The sequence below is a fragment of the Mus caroli genome, chromosome 7, assembly GCF_900094665.2.
Source record: "Mus caroli chromosome 7, CAROLI_EIJ_v1.1, whole genome shotgun sequence".
Taxonomy (NCBI): Eukaryota; Metazoa; Chordata; class Mammalia; order Rodentia; family Muridae; genus Mus; species Mus caroli.
Window position 1 is genome coordinate 11,228,619 of NC_034576.1, and position 1,949 is coordinate 11,230,567.

Below are 1,949 nucleotides of genomic sequence, written 5' to 3' on the forward strand. Positions count from 1 at the left end.
CCCTAATTTTAGAGTATTTTGAATGAAAACAAAGATATCTTAGTATCATGGAATTGTTTAGCCAGCATTATGATAGCTATAACAGTTAATGATACTTAATTTACAGAACCATTGACTTGCTTAATAACAGCTAGTCATGGCTGAGTCTAATGTCCAATAATGGATGAAAGACTATTTGAATTTATCATAACACAAGTGACCATTATAAATTCCTTCTACTACAGCAGGGTAAAGGGTTCTTAGGAGTAGATTGGTTATTACTGATAAGGATGAAGGGACAAAATGTGGGAAAGCATGTGTCTAAGAATGTAAATATGTTTATTATCCACAGCCTTGGATTGTCAAAAACCACAGTATAGATAATAAGTATGAAGGACATGGAGTAGGAGAGGACAAAGGTACACACAAGAATCAAGATGGTTTTTGTGGCTTTGTCTTCAGGGGATACTCTCAGGGGATGGTGGGCACTGTGAATGTACTGTAGCTGACTCTTATGCCTATAGAGAAGCTTCACCATAAAGATACTGGCCCATACCATGATGCTCAAACACAGACCATCAGTGAAACAAACAAAGAACAAATGTAGGCCAGTAACACCATTGCTGAAAGCAAATGCTGAACAGTATCCCAACATGATTTTCCTGGTGACATTTTTTATAGTATTTGGTCCAATCACATCTATAGCTGTCTTGATGTTTAGAAGCAGATGTAGAAGCCAGCTTATAGAGCAGAACTGAATCATGTATTTTGAGACAGAGTGTGTAAGTGCCATCAGCCTGGAGTGGCTGAGGCTGATTGTGATTGCTTGGAAGCAACTCAAGAGGCAGGTGCAGTGCAGGGAAATGCCCCGGGACACTCGATTGCTGTAGAGAGTAAGTTTGCATAAGAGGTCATCCAGGAGATACTGCAACCCCAGTTGTACCATTATGTGAGGTGTGACTCTTGAGATAATAACCAAGGAATTGGCTAAAGTCAGATGCTTTAAAATCTGGTCTTTGGGCATCAAACTTTTCCCATTGATTACAGATGTGACATAATGAAGAAGAATTGACCAGTTACCAAGGATTCCCACAGCTGTTTGAGAAAAGAACAAAATCCCCACTGGCAAGTTCTCAGGAGCCATGTTCTTTTCACCTGGGATAAACATATTTAACCACATCAATACACCCAAAAAGAAAGCATTTAAATGTGTATTCATTTATCACAGCTTAAATTGTATAAATGTGAGAACAAATGTCTGTCTTATAGCAGGTTACCCAATCAAATAAGATAAAGAACCATGTTCATATACATTTTGGGTCATTAAATGGGAATAAGGCAAAGGATATAAACTTAGAATCATGGTTTTCACATTTTCTATACTGTTTTATAATCTTCAAGGTTCCTCTATTGCTTTTTTCTAAATGAACGTCCAATAGATACTTCTAACTTTTCTGAAAGGAGTTGGTGTATTAATATGAACAGTAGACCTGATTCACTCCTGTAATCCAGCTACTAAAGCACAGAAAAATGGAAATTAAAAGGTATACCCATACCACACCAACCCCAGTAGGGTCTGTGTGACAAGTTCCACAGACTGAGGCAATAGACCTCAAAAGAAAGAGGCCTCCTCCTGGAACTGGCCAGAGCAAAACTATTGAGCCATATTTCTCTTAGCAACTTATCTGTTTTATCTTTTTTATTGCTTTTCTTATTACAAGATGTTCCTGAGAGTCTAGGCTAAGATCTTAAGCAAGAATAATGGGTAAGAAACCATCACTTGAGATGGAGTCACTAACCATAACCTTATCTCTAGGAAAACCAGATCTTCACTATATAAATCATATATAAGATATGATTGATACCTATACCCTCCCCCTGCCTTGCTCCCCAACTCACCCACTCCCACTTCCTGACCCTGGCATTCCCTTGTACTGGGGCATATGATCTTTGCAAGACCAAGGGCCTCT

The 1,949-nt window shown here is 38.6% G+C and overlaps 1 protein-coding gene across 1 annotated transcript; it reads right to left on the reverse strand.

Moving 5' to 3' along the window:
- Window positions 1-202: 202 nt before the first annotated feature.
- Window positions 203-1,159, reverse strand: LOC110297257 (vomeronasal type-1 receptor 4-like). Its single transcript, XM_021166002.1, has one exon. It carries the CDS (start codon window positions 1,157-1,159, stop codon window positions 203-205), a length of 957 nt encoding a protein of 318 aa, XP_021021661.1.
- Between the last annotated feature and the right edge of the window lie 790 nt (window positions 1,160-1,949).